At 42.9% G+C, this 15,056-nt stretch overlaps 1 protein-coding gene across 2 annotated transcripts in view; it reads left to right on the top strand.

Annotated features, from left to right (window-relative positions):
* LOC126419825 (serine protease inhibitor I/II-like) overlaps positions 1-14,570 on the top strand; it is a 104,555-nt gene extending 89,985 nt beyond the window's left edge. For both annotated transcript variants that reach the window (XM_050087057.1, XM_050087058.1), the window contains exons 2-5: positions 1,104-1,205; positions 5,419-5,484; positions 13,407-13,515; positions 14,433-14,570. In XM_050087057.1, coding sequence (XP_049943014.1) covers positions 1,104-1,205; positions 5,419-5,484; positions 13,407-13,515; positions 14,433-14,466 — 311 coding nt within the window. In that variant the 3' untranslated portion in view covers positions 14,467-14,570. The remainder of the gene's footprint in view (positions 1-1,103; positions 1,206-5,418; positions 5,485-13,406; positions 13,516-14,432) is intronic.
* The last annotated feature ends 486 nt before the right edge of the window (positions 14,571-15,056 follow it).

Here is a 15,056-nt window from a genome sequence, read left to right as displayed (position 1 = left end):
GATCTACGGTACGAGCACTACATTTGGCCAATTGCTTGTCAAAATAACTTTCTTTTGCTTATTTACTGAACTGCGTGGAAAAATCGTACTCCTTTGAAACAAACTATTCCTCCTGAAAAGTGAGTGATATTGCAGTTCATACCATCTGGAAACACTGGAAAAATTCACCATCCGGATGACTATTTTTTCCGTACATATAAAACATAGTATCGCACTATGAAGATAGTCTTAAAGACCAGTTTCACAATAAGTTCCACGATAGGTTGTTTCGCATTCGGTTGCATGCCATCAAATCCATCAATTCTCATCACCCCGTTACACAAATATGATTCTAGTGGATTCGTAGCTGAACGTCCTGCAGGATTTGTGGCTCCCAATGAGTTCGTCTTCGATCTTGATAGTGAGAATCTTTGTGGTCACTGTGGAGCACTATTTTTCATTCTGTGCTCACGGAGCAAGTTAATGGTTTGTTTTCAACATTTCTTGCATGTCGACGATGTCCATTTTGTGAAGTGTAATACATACGTCCCACAGAAGGTTATCTCTGCACCACCTGTACCCTCATTTTCTGTCGCCTTTCTGAGGAACTTGGTGAGCCATCAGCAGCTAATATTTTTCCTGTCGTAATTGTTAACACAACACTTCCGAAAGAGCCTTAGAAAAGACAGAACTTACGACTCGCACCCAAGGAGTTCCTCACGTAACACTGGGTACACTCATTCATAACGTGAGACGTAGCCTGAATCTTCCTCCATTGCCTCTCGAACCGACAATGGTATATTTTGCATGTTATGTATCATCATAGTGGGTTTAAGAAAGATGTCGTTAGTGACCACATTTGTTTTAGTAATAAAGAAACCTAACGTAACGTAATCTCATTTTGTGAGAACATGCAGTAACTAGAATACAAATTTCAGTTTTAACTCTGGCGCTGAAAAGAAGCTGCATCTCTGTTTAAGTTGCGGTACAGAACGTATGTCACCTGTTTTTTTTTGTTTTTTTTTTGTAGACGAAGTTGCAAACGTTTAGTGTGAATATTATAATGCTGAAGAGTGAGCATTCTATTCACAATATATGATAATCAACATTTTGGTCTTATTCAGGGTGCAAGCCCGGTCAGACAAAGATGGAGGACTGCAACGTATGTACATGTCTCTCTTCCCGTATCTGGGCATGTACCAACTTGAAATGCCGCGACAAAAGAGGTTTGTTCATTTAAGTACTATCTTATTAGCTGGCTTTGTCTGGTGTAAAACCAGTGTTATTTTGTATCCACCAGTTTTCAAAGCACAGAATTCCAATTATAAATCTTGTGCAGTTTCACTACAATACTAATTTATCACAAATACTGATTAGAACACTCTTCATCTTCTCCACAGGAACAAAAATAAACTCTTCGGACAATAGTAATAGATTTTATATTGAAACCTTTTTGTTTCTCTAAATTGAATTTTCACGTATTAGAAGTTGGTTATAGCGTAACATAATATATACTTTCATCCGGAACATTCCATTGTTTTAAGTTTCGTCTTTCTTTCCGTACCGGTCACTTTACACACAGGGTCGTTATAATTAAAGTCTCCCATGGAAAACGAGTGATCGTAGGACAATTAATCTTTCTGGAAGCACGTTTAAGGACATGCGGAAGAGAAATAACGAGAAAACCATTGAAGGAAAGACATTTTCGTTTCCACAGAAGAGTACAGCAATTGTTAATTACGTAGTTACAGGTTACGAACGTTGCTCAATGTGACGACCGTCTGCATCTGCGACTGTCTGGAACCGTACTGGAGACTGATCTGCTGCTGCTACGAGTAGAAGCGCCTCATGTGCGATGTTGGTTACCTTCGTTGTTATGCTCGTGTTTAACCCCAAACTGCGTTAGTGTCCCGTTAGTGAACCCTTCTATTCATGTAGCCCGACAGCCAGAAACCACACGGGTTCAAATCTGGCGATCTCTCCCAAGGGCAGTTCCCAGAGCACCAGTTAATTCGAACTTCCGAATCATGTTCTTCAACCCCTGTGCGGGAAAAGGACCTCACGGTATTCCTTTAATGCGTCGATACTCGTAAAGGACAGCAGCACTGTTTTAACAAAACAGCTTTACGAGTAAAGCCCTGATCACGTTGTCCAGACCCATGTTGACTGTCTGCAACTGTGGAAATGAGCGTTTGGCGTCATTGGCCGGGAGGCCCCTCGCGGGGCAGGTCCGGCCGCCATATCGCAGGTCTTATTACATTCGGCGCCACATTGGGCGACCTGCACGCCGGATGGGGATGAAATGATGATGAACACAACACAACACCCAGTCCCTGAGCGGAGAAAATCTCCGACCCAGCCGGGAATCGAACCCGGGCCCAGAGGACGGCAATCCGTCACGCTGACCACTCAGCTACTGGGGCGGACTCTGCAACTGTAATGCACACTGATGCCTATGTTTCAACTCTATGTCGCCGCACCAGTACCGGCGCCTAACATCAAGTCATGACACTAACGGTAATAACAACGCTAATCCTGCAGGGAACAGTGTGAACATCATTTCTTTGAAGTCTGTTACCCGTCAAGACAATAGTTTTCCGTTTGGGCTGATCCAAGTGTCGAAAGTTTAATATCATAATCACCACGTATATTTCGAGCATCCATTGTTAAAATCTGCTTACAGGTTTCAACTTTGACTGACACTTTTATAAATTATTCATAATGGCGGCAACATTTATTCCCAGTGAGATTGTCCGTTTCGTTGGGGACACCCTTCATGAGATAATTCAACGAAGCCTGATATGAAACCATTGTACCGCGTGGTTTCTGACAGTGTTTTGAAAGTGCAGCTCAGTGCAGCTTACCTTAGTGAGAATTCGCAGTGCAAGACGCACTTGTAACACCTCAACAACGCCCAGTGGGTCAGTTGCAGGAGATCCTGTGCTTCATTTCCACGGCAGACGAACTCAGCAGTTTCCGACATCGCACTTGGTGTCCGTTGCCCGAAGCTACACGTCAACAGAAATCAATACAATAAATAAACATTTAGAAAATCTTCCGGCTGCATAACTGGCCATCCAGGCGTACGAAATTTCGCTTGTCACCTCATCAGATATCAACAACGGCACGATGGACAAGCCAAAGGAAAAGCCAAGGAAAAGGCGGAGCTAATGACTAACTGACGGGAAGCGGCTTTCACGCCGGATGTATATGCAACACACCCAGTATTTGTCTGCGAAGCCACACGCCTCTCGCTCAACAAGTGCAAGGCCAGGTCGGAAGTATTACACACACATGACATTACGCAAGTTATTAAGCGAGCCACGTAATACAGAAGTTCTGCTCCAGCTGGCATTCAAAATTGTCTTCTTAAGAACTTTTCGGCTGAAGTAATAGAACTTGTATCACGATTGCCATCACAAACACTTCCCTCTCTTTTGGCGGCTGCCAGAGTTGCAGCTGTCCTGGAAGCCAGAAGGTTACTACTGTTCCACGCAAAATATCCTGATGTTCTGGAGGCCAGGAAAAAGCTACTGTCCCCCACAAAGGCCCTGATTTTCTGCAGGCCAGGGACAGATACTGTCCTCCACTAAAGCTCCTGCTTGTCTGAAAGCCAGAGAAAGACTACTGCCCCCATAGAAGTTCCCGACGTTCTGAATGCCAGGAAAATGTCACTGTCCCCTACAGGGAATCCCGAACACGCAGGTGCCATTACTTATTATGTGTTTATCGTACAGCACTCCAAATCATTTGGGCAAATTCCATAGTGCGTAGAAATGATTATATTTTATCTTACGGAGCCGCTGTTCGATTCTCTTATGTGAATGATGTCTTTCACTTTGTCTGTCTAGAATTGCTATTCAGACGTCCTATAAATATTCTGAAAATGGTCAGAATACACGTTAATTTTGAACTAGAAAGGAAGCATCTAACACGTTCTTTGCTGCTGAGCACTACGAGATGCGAAATATCAAATGCATTACTACCTGGGCCTGGGCATATTTGCACGACCGTCTCCCGACCTTCACAGCTGAATGGTCAGCGTGGGTGGTTGCCTTGCAGAGGACCCGGGTTCGACGCGGTCCACTGACCTTCGTGATGCCAATTGAGGAGCTACTTCATTGAGAGGTAGCGGCTCTAAGGTCTGGAAAATCGTCACAATATCTGGGAGAGCAGTGTACCGACCACGTGCCTCTCCATACCACATCCCCACCGCATCGTATGACAGAGGATGACACTGTGGCCAGTCGACATCCCTTGAGCCTTCATTACCCGAACAAGGAGTTCAGTTCGCCTATGAGATCAGGTAGCAGCTTCTTGATCAGCTTCACGTTGCTCAGGTGGCAGGCGTAGAAATTCACAGTCAACACCCATAAATGCAGAATTTCAGCTACCGAAAACCCTAGAACTGTCGTGGAACTCCTACTGCATGACGAGGAAGTCACGGCGTCGTGTGGAGTTTCCACATCAATCGTGATCGGACCCTTTTTCTTGGAGGAAACGTGCGGTGTTGGTTTTCAGACTGTCAACATGACGGTTGAGAGGTACGCCGGTATGTTACAGAATCGCATCATCCCTAGCGTGGATGATTAAACACCTGCAGGAAGGTATTGCATGGGGGCTGAATTATAAATATTAATGAATAAATGCAATAATTTTAGTAGCTGTGTGACCGGTTACGAAGGACTTTTGGGTCACCCTGCATTACATTTCGTGGCAATTTGATGGTTGTTCCATGTCCTTTTCCGCGGTGTTGCTCTTTCAATGGCCACCAGTGTAGTTACCAAGAGGTTCACCCAATGAATAGCTGTTCTTTTCCAGTCTTGCAGTATAATATCAGTTGTACGGAAAGTTTTGTTCCAATGGTGCACGGTGCTTGCTGATACTGGTGCCACGATAAACCAGCCACAACACGCTTCGGTGCAACCGTCTTATGAGACTTACTGATGTCGTACGCAGCCCCAGCCTGGCAATACGCATCTCCAACATATCTGCGTCCCTTGTAGTTCACAAATAACAAGGCCTTACGAATCATAATCAGTGCTCCGCGACACAGTTGCGCCGTAGTTGTGTGAAATGAATCCTGTACTAAACCCCAAAAGGAGATGCCAAGAAACTCACCGTACAACTGTACACCAATTGAAGATATTCGAACGACCCCGAGTCTCCAAAACGTAAGAACAAAAACGTAGAGGAACCATAACCGGCTAAAAGCGCTTTTCTTAGGCGAATCACAGCTCCTATGGCAAGTTCAGACAGTGTGCACCAGCAAATGGGACTACCTGTGTCAGCTGGGATTAGGCTCCCAGACATCTGGCTTCAACAGGGAAGAGGATAAAGCTCACACGAAACACACGGATAAGGTCCAGTTTTTTTAGGACGATTTTTGTAACAAAATTTCACGTGTCTCTGATCTATGATGACTTCGTCATGTTACAGGAACGCCGGTGGCGCAGAAGAAACTGCCTCAGTTGGTGCAGAAGAAACCACCGCCGACTGAAGACGGTAATCACTCATTTTCTAAATCTTGCACCTGTGCATGAACTGTCACAGCCAGCGAGCACAATGCTCCTGTTGTCCTAATTACTGTCTAGAGTACTGATTAGAGATTGTTTCGACCTTTGCCCTAGGCCCTGTCCTTAACAAACTCTTTAGCTGCTATTTTCTGGCAAGATCCAATGTTGTCGTCGTACAGCCAGCCACAACTCTGTCTCGCCCACAGAACAGGCAATACAGTGAGAACGTGGCTCACAAATGGCTCGCGGCTGTCCCCTACGAATGAACTCCCTGCAATGTCAATTCCGAAACAATTTTAATCGAAGCAGAGATGGGGTTACACACTGAAGAAATTACATGGCACTGGAAAGTGAAACTACAGAATTACACATTTGATTTTAATCCATAAGATTACCAACTGAGTTGACAAAAGCCATGGGATAGCGATATGCACATATACAGATGGCGGTAGTATAGCGCACTACAGGTAGAAAAGGGCAGTGCATAGGCGAACCTATGATTTGTACTCAGGTGATTCATGCGGAAAACTTTGCGAGTCGTTTGTGGCCCCACGACGGGAATTAACAGACGCTAAACGCTGGCTGGTACAGTAGTTGGAGCTAGATGCATGCGTCAAGAGAGCACCGTGTAAGTAGGCTGTTTAGGTTTCCTTATTGGTAACGCCATGTAGCACTCTGTGTGAAAATCACTGGCTGTGCTGTGTGCAGTCTGTGGCTAGTTTGCATTGTTGTCTGCCATTGTAGTGTTGGGCAGCGGCAGCTGGATGTGAACAGCGCGTAGCGTTGCGCAGTTGGAGGTGAGCCGCCAGCAGTGGTGGATGTGGGGAGAGAGATGGCGGAGTTTTGTAATTTGTCATGAACTGCTATATATATTATGACTATTAAGGTAAATACATTGTTTGTTCTCTATTAAAATCTTTCATTTGCTAACTATGCCTATCAGTAGTTAGTGCCTTCCGTAGTTTGAATCTTTTATTTAGCTGGCAGTAGTGGCGCTCGCTGTATTGCAGTAGTTCGAGTAATGAAGATTTTTGTGAGGTAAGTGATTTCTGAAAGGTATAGTTTAATGTTAGTCAGGGCCATTCTTTTGTAGGGATTTTTGAAAGTCAGATTGCGTTGCGCTAAAAATATTGTGTGTCAGGTTAAGCACAGTCATGTATAAGTCTTCAATAAGGGGACGTTTCAACCGGAAATACCAAAATTCAGGAATTACCTCTCATCACGGGCAACGCTGTGGCCGACGATCTTCACTTAGCGACCGAAAGCATCGGCGTTTGCGTCTAGTTGTCAGTGCTAGAAGACATGCAACACTGCATGAAATAACAACAGGAATCAATAGCGGACGTACGAAGAACTAATCCGTTAGGACCATGCGGTGAAATTTGGGTTAATGGGCTTTGGCAGCAGAAGACCGACGCGAGTGCCTTTGCCAGCAACACGACATCACCTGCAGCACCTCTCCTGGGCTCGTGAACATATCAGTTGCACCCTGGGCGACTAGAAAACCGTGGACTGATCAGATGAGTCCTGATTTCAGTTGGCAAGAGCTGATGGTATTGCTCAAATGTGGCGCAGACAGCCATGGGCGTACCAGGTATGTTATCAACAAGGGACTGTGCAAGCTAGTGGTGTCTCCATAACACCGGGGTTGCGTTTGCATGGAACTGACTGGATCCTCGGTTATGTTCGACTACTTCGAGAGGATTTGCAGGCATTCATGGACTTCATGCTCACAAACAGCGGGCCACAATTGTTCACGATTAGTTTGAAGTACATTCTGGACAATCAGAGTGAATGATTTGGCTACCCAGATCGCTTGACGTGAATCACATCGAGCATCTATGGGACATAATCGAGAGGTCAGTTCGTGCTCAGAATCCTGCATTGGCACCAGTTTCGCAATTGTGGACGGCTACAGATGACTATGGATGGTTGAATATTTCTGCAGGGGATTTCCAACGGCTTACTGAGTACTGCTACGTCGAGTTGCTGCAGTAAATCATGTGAAAGTGGGTCCGAAACGATATTAGGAGGTATCCCAGACTATTGTCACCTCAGTGTATAATGGTAACTCTGCCTGAAGATGATTAGTTTTTTTTCTCTCGGACAGTGAAGATGTTACAATGAGCTGCCTACGAACTACAGCCGGCCGCGGTGGCCGAGCGGTTCTAGGCGTTACAGTCTGGAACCGCGCGACCGCTACGATCGCAGGTTGATTCGAACCTGCATGGATGTGTGTGACGTCCTTAGGTTAGTTAGATTTAAGTAGTTCTAAGTTCTAGAGGACTGATGACCTTAGAAGTTAAGTCCCATAGTGCTCAGAGCCATTTGAACCATTTTTTTACGAACTACACAAAATATGTCTGCTATATAATATTTCGAAATAAATACAAAAACAAAAGCCATGGCTTTCTGTGGAAAACACCCAGTGAGAACAAAAATAGTAATAGAAAACGAGATCATAGAGCAAGTAAATAGACTTAATTTTTTTTGACGACGCCAACTTACGTAGGAGACCTGGTTAAAAAAGACGAAATTATGAAGTTTAGTTACGTAAACGGTATCATTCGAGGATCTCTCCTAAATAAGGAACAGAAACTTATCCTAAAATTTCATAACATCGCTCTAAGGCAGCGAGAAATAAAAAAAGATAAAATAAGACTATAGGGCAACAAAAGGAAATTCCTTAGGAGCATAGCAGGATACACTAAGTTTGGTTATAAAAGGAATGTGGTTGTTGGGATGGAGTTGAAAATATTTGACATAAACGAAAAGATGGGAGAAAATAATTAAGATCAGATATCCCATCTCTTGCGGTCCGCCTCCATAGCTGAGCGATGCGCACGTTCGGCTGTTTTACAGAGGGCCCTGGTTCGATTCCAGGCTTTGCAAAACATTTCCCCTTTGTGGAAGCAGTGATACGGGTCGCCCTAAATCTTGTGATGCCAACTGAAGAACTACTCGAATGAGAAGTAGATCTTCCGATATCAAGAAAGCCTACAGCTGACGGGAGGGCTGTGTGCTGATCCCATATCCCATGGCTCTCCATAACGCATCCAATTGACTCCATTGGCTGAGCGTGACACGAAGCTGAGTCAGCCCCAGTTCGCCCTTCTGCACCAGAGCTCTGCTTTCCTTCGCATCTGTTGTGAATGGAGGAGTCAAGATTACCATTACATTTTTTGAAATATATCCTGCAAAGACTCACTGGAAGACCAGAAAAAAGGTGGACGAATTGAAACCAACCCTTTCACTGAAGTGAATGGAGAACTAACATGCCCTCCACGTCAGGGTGCAGGTGTAGGTGTCCTTCATTCAAAACACTGAAATAAATAAATAATTCAAAAATCAAAATAAAATCAAGAGAACAAGCAAAAGGACCTGATCGAAATTCTGATAGATTTTCCACTGGAGTAGGTTGCTTATACTTGTCGAAAATCATGTAGCGAATAAAATCCTGTGACCGGAGAAATGTGCAGATCATTCTTGTTTCGAAAAAGGGAGGAAAAACGAATGCACTGAATGACAGGATATATTTCTGACTTCCGTCTGTTACAGTACCCTAGACATAACATTACACTCGAAGTTATTGAAGAAAATAGCATCCTATCAAGGATGGAAAATATTTTGAAAGAAAAACCACATGTGTGAAACACGGCTTGCTTTAGACGCAAGTGATATGTAGAATAAGGTAGATACGGGTTTCACAAGTAGATTCTGTCTCCCTGAATTTGAGAAGTGCGATGCTGTACGACATAGGTAACGAGTGAGTAAGATAAGGGCATACGGTGGATCCAAGGCAGGAAGCCTTGGACAATGTTTCCATTGCAAGTGCTGATTTTGAGTTCTCACTGAACATGTATAGAGGCAACATGATGTGTTTAACACAGATAAATCAAATAGTGACCTATTAAAACAGGGCCGGCTACGGCGTGCAAAATTGCGGGCGAGCACGGTGTTCTTAACAGGTGTTGGCAGAGCTTCGACCTGTCTCGGCTTTTCTCGGTCCATCCTGGAATTACTTGGTACAGCGCGACATTCTATTAAGTACTGCGGTACGGCAGTTTTCGGTGGGCACTACATTCTTCAGCACGGGCGAAATAGTGGTGTCAGCGCTATTTACCCTTAGCTGTTTGATCGTGGTATAAGGAAAGTTCAGAGGCTCAGTGGCTGTTTGCGCAAAAAGATTCTGTCTATTGATCGTCACAAGCCTTTAAAAATGAATGGGAACTGAGGGAGGATTCTCATTGTCTATTATGCAGTCGCCTGATCGACAGGTACCAGAAATTTGCTATTGACCGAAATACAATATTGTGCCGAAGGAATTTAAAGCTTTGGTGATGACTAAAGATAAAAATTTACAACAGTTGATAGGCAGGGTTAATTATTCTGTACATCAGGAAGCACTTGGCGCTAAATTTGCAGGCATGGTGCGTGTGATGAAATTAGCGGTACAGAACTGAGTGCATTATTGCTATGTCAGGTGCAACATTTTTTCGGCGGAACAGAACGAATAGTGTTGGGACTATTGCTGCTAAGTACGTTGGTCAAGTCAAGGGTCATGCCTGGAGCAATTTTTCGATTTGAATCCCATTATTCTCGAATTAAGTCCCATAAGATTTCACACACATTTGAATTATGTTCAAATGTGTGTGAAATCTTATGGGACTTAACTGCTAAGGTCATCAGTCGCTAAGCTTACACACTACTTAACCTAAATTATCCTAAGGACAAACACACACACCCATGCCCGAGGGAGCACGCGAACCTCCGCCATGACTGCAGCGCCTTAAACCGCTCGGCTAATCCCGCGCGGCTTCGAATTAATGAACGAGGAAGTAACGAAAATTAGTACATGGAATGCAGAGCTTGCATTTTAAGTGGACTTTAGCCACTGAAAGACGAAAAACAATTTATTTCTGTTTTTATGGAGATGTGTTTAAAAAGAAAATCGCATTCTCGAAGGAACAAATTCTGTCCTAAGATACCGCCATTTCCATAAGGTTACTAGCATAAAGGAAATGCGGCTTTTGGAGAATTCCTTGTGGCCTTGAAAGAATTACAATGATAGTTTTCTAAGCGTTTTGAGGACACTGCTCATCTTACATTTGTTTTCGAGTTGATTTCGAGACCGTTTGCCAATTCAGTTGAAAGCGTTCCTGCGCAAGTGCAGATGGAACTTACTGTTATGCGGTGTAGTTCCCATTTAAAAGACCAATTCTGTGACATTATGACTACCCAAGAGGTCTACGTCGTTTTCTTCAAGAAGAGTTTCCATGTCTCCAAAATGCGATAAAATGTTTGGATCGACATATGTGTGTGAAGGGCGTCTTCCTATTATGACAATGAATAAGTCACGATTATGTGGCACCATGAGTGAAAAAACTGTAAAATTGTCTGTGTCTGTCCGTATGCCGACAGTTCGTGCAAGATAAAAATTATATTACGTATTCAGCGCACCAAATATAATTGAATACTACTGAAAATTTGTTTAATTTATGTTCTGTGCTGTTAAGAAGTATGAAATACGAAACCAAGTTGTACGTAGTGCGACTGCATTACATCTGAATATGGCGCGTTTACAGATTCACTCTTTTTCCCTCCTCACGCTCCGACAGGGGAGGAGGGGGGGGGGGGGGAATGTGCAGCCAGGTGGAAGAAACAAGCACATAACGAATTCTTAGCCGTCCTTCTATTAGAAGATTAACAGCAAGCTCCGTACGCCTGTGCTACCGTCTTTTAGCAAACAAAATACGTGCTTACCGAGTGTCGATATAGACTGGGTTCATCACTTCCTAATAGATGTAGGGGCTCCAGTCATTATGAACTTACGTGGCAAGATTTTCATAACAGGTGACTTAAGCACCAAGCATGTTGCACAAATGCCAGCTGACGAGGTGTCCTTCGCGCTGCAGAGGCCTTAGTGAGGACCGCACGACTCCGTCATATTGGCGAAGAATGGAGAACAACCTTCCGTCACCGATGTCGTCATCTTTAAAGGCATACCACAGAAAAATTTTTGCCTCAAACCGCGATGCGTTGTCATCAATCTCCAAATCGTTTCTGATGCCTAATTACTGCCTTTCACCTCTCAATTCCTCATTGACTATCTTCAGCTTGCTCCATGCTACTCGCTTTCAGTTTTGTTTCTGTCTGCTCATTCGACTTTTCCGTACACTGTTGGACCGTATTAAATTCGTCAGTTTGTGATGAGTTCGCTATTTGAACTTCTCTTGTTTTCACTGTGTCACTCGTTTCTCCTACTCGCTCCACTTAATTCTCTTGACAGGACTGCGAAGCAATGACTTCATTTCACGTTGACAAAGTGGTTGTGCACGTACTCATCTACTGATAGCTCGTGTCACTAGGAAATTGTACAGGCCTTCTGAGACCACAATAATCCGTCAAATGCTGCGTTGAGCTGTAGTTTCAACAAACTATGGAGATGATTTCCATATGGAATGTCACGAATATAGCAAGTATTGTGTCTTATTGCAGAGGAAAGAATAGCTTTAGAATACTGTTTCTTATTTTTTTTTTCATTTCATTACCTCAATTTGTAACAACTGAACTTGTACCATTTGTAAACAAAGCATCACTGGCGTTCAAGACTGGTCATTAATGTGGATCAGTAAAAGAATGGGCCCTATGATAGAACTCCGAGGTACACCAAAACGTACAGTACTGTAAATGACAGTGTAAAGCATCTTTCTACTTGCTAGTGGTTGAAAGAGACTCATATCAATTGGATCATTACCTGTAATTCAGCAACACTTATCACATTTATCACTGTACAAATGGTTCAAATGGCTCTGAGCACTATGGGACTCAACTGCTGAGGTCATTAGTCCCCTAGAACTTAGAACTAGTTAAACCTAACTAACCTAAGGACATCACAAACATCCATGCCCGAGGCAGGATTCGAAGCTGCGACTGTAGCGGTCTTGCGGTTCCAGACTGCAGCGCCTTTAACTGCACGGCCACTTCGGCCGGCTATATCACTGTACATTCGAGAACCTTTGCTCTGTTACGAAGTTTACCAAATGGACACAAGTTTTTATCAGCATTGCCTAGTTACGTTTGTAATTTTGCTTAAGTTATTTGTAATCTCTGTAAATAGAAGTCCCGTTAACCTAGAAAAAGCACTTAGTTCATTTGATAACGTACATTAGAGAAGTAACTTATCATCTATAGGGGGGCTTTCGAAGAAGCGAATGTGTGAAACAGAACGTCCAAACTTTCTGGATCCTAATATGAATAGTGAAAACGAATTTAAGTTTCATAAATGTGCTCTTCAGGATATCAGCAGATCCTAGTCTGGACGATGAAAATCTGTAAAATTACTAATTGTGTTGCTCTACCGCGTACTATGTGCAGACAAGTCATACCCAAGTAATTCAAACGGTTTACCTGCTCTTGTTTTTTATTTTTCGAAAGAGCTTCAAAAACAAATGTCCTTGTTTTTATGTCACTCCACTGTACAGCAGAATTTATGTAACTGTGCAACCGTGTGTGTGTGTGTGTGTGTGTGTGTGTGTGTGTGTGTGTGTGTGTGTGCGCACGCGCGCGTATTAGCCTATATTTCAGTTAATCATTTTAAACAGAAATGAAACATACGTGTAAACTGCTAAGTAAATTATCACTATGTAGCCATATATCAGCTGAAGAAATTTAACATTTTTAGTAAATCAGTTGACACTTTCCAGATCGTAAGTACCTATGAGGAGCATGACCCATGGAACATGAAAATAGCAGACAATAAAATCATACCGTAATATCTTCAATGGCATTAACTCCTGTATTGTTATGTTCGCCGCTTTCAAGGTACTAGGCTGTTAGAAACTTAGCGTTCTCAAATTTCTCGCTCTGTCCTGAAAAGTAGCTGTGTTGGCTGGTTGTATTCTGTTGCAGGGAAATGCTGTGTCCCCAACACAACATACATGGAGGAATGTAACGTATGTTTATGTGACGAAGACGGGATAGGAGCAAGTTGTACACTCGCTGGCTGTATTGGAGATTGGTAACTACATTTTATTAACCATTTCGTAATATATTCACAATAATTCCGTAACATTGTCACATTTGGCACGATGTTATACTTTTCCTGTCCACTAAATTCATACTGTGGCCTTAGGTGACAGTAATACTACGTACAACTAAGGGTTAAGATGTGTCCAACAATAATAGTTTTTCAGTAAACAAAAATCTGTGTCCCACACGACCCTCAAAACAACACACTTTGATTACTACGAAAAATCACATTGGTATCACATCAGCCTCTCTTACCGAGCAAGTTGCCGCAGTGGTTGGCACACTGGGCTCTTATTCGTGAGGATGACGGCTCAAACCCCCGTCGGGCCATCCTGATTTAGGTTTTTCGTGATTTCTATAAATCGCTTCAGGTAAATGACGGGATGATTTCTTTGAAAGGGCACGGCCGATTTCTTTCTCCATCCTTCCCGAAACCGAGCTTGTGCTCCGTTTCTAATGACCTCGCTATCGACGGGACGTTAAACACTGATCTCCTCTTTTTCCTCCCGCATCTCATAAGACAAATACGATGAAACGGGAGAGCAGACAACTAGTAAGAGACACAGAAAAACGTTCTCAGTATGGAAGTGAGCGAATGGACTTTTTATGTAAAGATTGTATAATTTTACATACACTCTTATTTTATATGAAGCCCCAGTAGTTCAGAAACAGGTTAGTGGGACATCTGCTACGCCATGAAATAGGGAAAAACAGTAGAGCAGACCATAATTAAAATATGCAGAATACATTATAACGGATGTTGGGTGTAGAAGTTAGGAGGGGGATGAAAAGATTAGTCCGACATTGATAAAAATGGAGGACAGCATGAAACCAGTTGAAAAAATTAGTAGAAATATTGAAGACATGAAAAAATTTGCATAACTTATGGGCTTGTTTTCGTTGCAGGGGGTCTGTCCGAAAAGAGCCTACTGGTGAATAACGTCTGCACTTCTTACAACTTTTCGTGAGTGCCACAATGTAGTCATGTAACTGTTTGCAGGTACATCCAGAGCATCAACACCTTGCGCCGAAGGTTGCATCTCGTATTTATATTTTTTATGTTACAATTTGTAAATAATAAATCGGTAGTATCTCTCGTCTCTTTGTGTGCTTACTGATAGACTTCCTGTAAACAACCAATGAAAATAAATATTTTATTTCTGATTTGAGATAAGTCAACTCAAGTGTGTCGCTTGGAGTTTATCTCTCCCTGCAGATCGAATTTCACCCATTTACGATAATTTCAGGTGTTTTAAATAGACCAGTAAGTATTCCTTAGAGAGTGTTTCTAGAAAGCATTCGTCAGATTATTATGGCTACTATTTTAATTTCGCTCACAAGCGATAAAATGTAATGCAGCTCTGAATATGAATTAATCATAAGCTGAACTGTTTTGTGTATGTAATTCAGTCTGGCCAAAGATTAACAACACAAAAATTCAATAAAGTTACATTATCTGATTTTGCACATAAAGGCGTTATTGGAATGTTACATGGCGTAAGTATATTAAGATCAATGACACTACAAGAA

The sequence above is a fragment of the Schistocerca serialis genome, chromosome 9 (assembly GCF_023864345.2).
Source record: "Schistocerca serialis cubense isolate TAMUIC-IGC-003099 chromosome 9, iqSchSeri2.2, whole genome shotgun sequence".
Classification (NCBI taxonomy): Eukaryota; Metazoa; Arthropoda; class Insecta; order Orthoptera; family Acrididae; genus Schistocerca; species Schistocerca serialis.
This window is presented reverse-complemented; position numbering and strand designations above follow the sequence as displayed.